The 1,427-nt window shown below is 41.3% G+C and overlaps 1 protein-coding gene across 1 annotated transcript; it reads left to right on the forward strand.

Annotated features, from left to right (window-relative positions):
- Positions 1-720: 720 nt before the first annotated feature.
- On the forward strand, positions 721-1,189 carry LOC106632193 (probable E3 ubiquitin-protein ligase HERC4; the record flags this gene model as incomplete). The annotated part of the gene is made up of 1 exon (XM_014311701.2): positions 721-1,189. A coding segment is annotated over exon 1 (226 nt), but the record flags the coding sequence as incomplete, so codon positions are not given.
- Between the last annotated feature and the right edge of the window lie 238 nt (positions 1,190-1,427).

Consider the following 1,427-nt stretch of genomic DNA (forward strand, 5'->3'; position numbering starts at 1 on the left):
TGACTTTTAAATTGCTCTGAAAATGCAGGGAAACTTGCTATTGTGGAAACGTGGTGTAAGTAGTAGTGAAAACATTGTCGCCGATTTTTTGTTGTATGCACTACTGCAAACGAAAGAGAAGGGCAGCTTTGAATCCTTTCCAAAAAGGTACAGAGTCTGTCAGCACAAATACTGATAATTGTAATTTAGGGATTAGGGGTGTGGACTTGCTTGGGGGAGCCTGTGCACGTGGCCTCCTGCTACTGCTGAATAACTGAAGCTGTAGCTGGTGTTGATTGCAGTGCAAGACTGGGGACTTGAGTTTCAGCTATTTATTTTCTTTTAAATTGTGAGTTCGGTTGGCTCCTAGTTGTTTAAATGCAATGACTGACACAGCGTATTGTACTTTGTGTTGCATAACTGGATTGATCAGAGCTGACCATTTTTTTCCAAGCTGTGAGTCAAGTGTTGTGTTTGGTGATGATCTTGAGGCCATACACAGTCCTTGCTGGAGTCATGCAACTCCTCGAGTAAAGAAAGTAGCCTGTACTGTCCCCTGGGAAGATATTTGAAGTCGTTTTCACTGGCTGGAATTGGTTGCAACTGCAAGTTTGTATAAATTTGGATTAGGGATTTAAAAAGTTTTACAAAGAATGATATTTTAAGTTTTTGAAACAAAGTTATGCAAAACCAGTGACCTGCACGCACGTCTTAAAAGTTGTATCTGAAATGGGAAAGAAAGCATTTTACTGCAGAGTTAATGGAAATCTTGTCCCAAGAAAGCAAATCACACTCTTAAATTCAGGGTTTGAATACATTGGTATAGAGAAAGTGAGCTCATGGACTACATGCTGTGTAGAAAGTAATGTAAATGTTGGGGACAATACTGAAAAATGTACATTTTCCTTTTTTCTCAACAGCTACACAGAAGGAATATTCTAGAAAAGTGAAGTTGGAAGATCTCTGATAAAAAGAAGTGTAAACATGTTGTGCTGGGGCAATGCATCTTTTGGACAGCTTGGATTGGGTGGAATTGATGAAGAGATTGTTTTAGAGCCCAGAAAAAGTGACTTTTTCCTAAATAAAAGGGTCAGAGATGTAGGATGTGGACTGAGACACACTGTTTTTGTCCTGGATGATGGGACAGTTTATACATGTGGATGCAATGATCTGGGACAACTAGGGCATGACAAAGCCAGGAAAAGACCTGGTAAGTGTAGAAGTGGTGAATTGTGGTGATTCTGTGGGGTGGTGGGTGTGGCTTTCGTTTTTGTGCTTCATCAAAGCCAAGATTGCCGGTGTCTGCATGGGGCAGACTCATGCACAGCAGTTCTTCCAAGAATGAACATCTTTTTGACTGGGAAAGCATTGCTTTGCTGGGGTGGGTTCTTGTGACAGCTGGAAACAAACAGCTGTGAAACATGGCAGTGCCCCCATGGTTTTGCATG

Source organism: Geospiza fortis, unplaced genomic scaffold (genome assembly GCF_000277835.1).
Source record: "Geospiza fortis unplaced genomic scaffold, GeoFor_1.0 C13707348, whole genome shotgun sequence".
In the NCBI taxonomy this organism is placed as follows: domain Eukaryota; kingdom Metazoa; phylum Chordata; class Aves; order Passeriformes; family Thraupidae; genus Geospiza; species Geospiza fortis.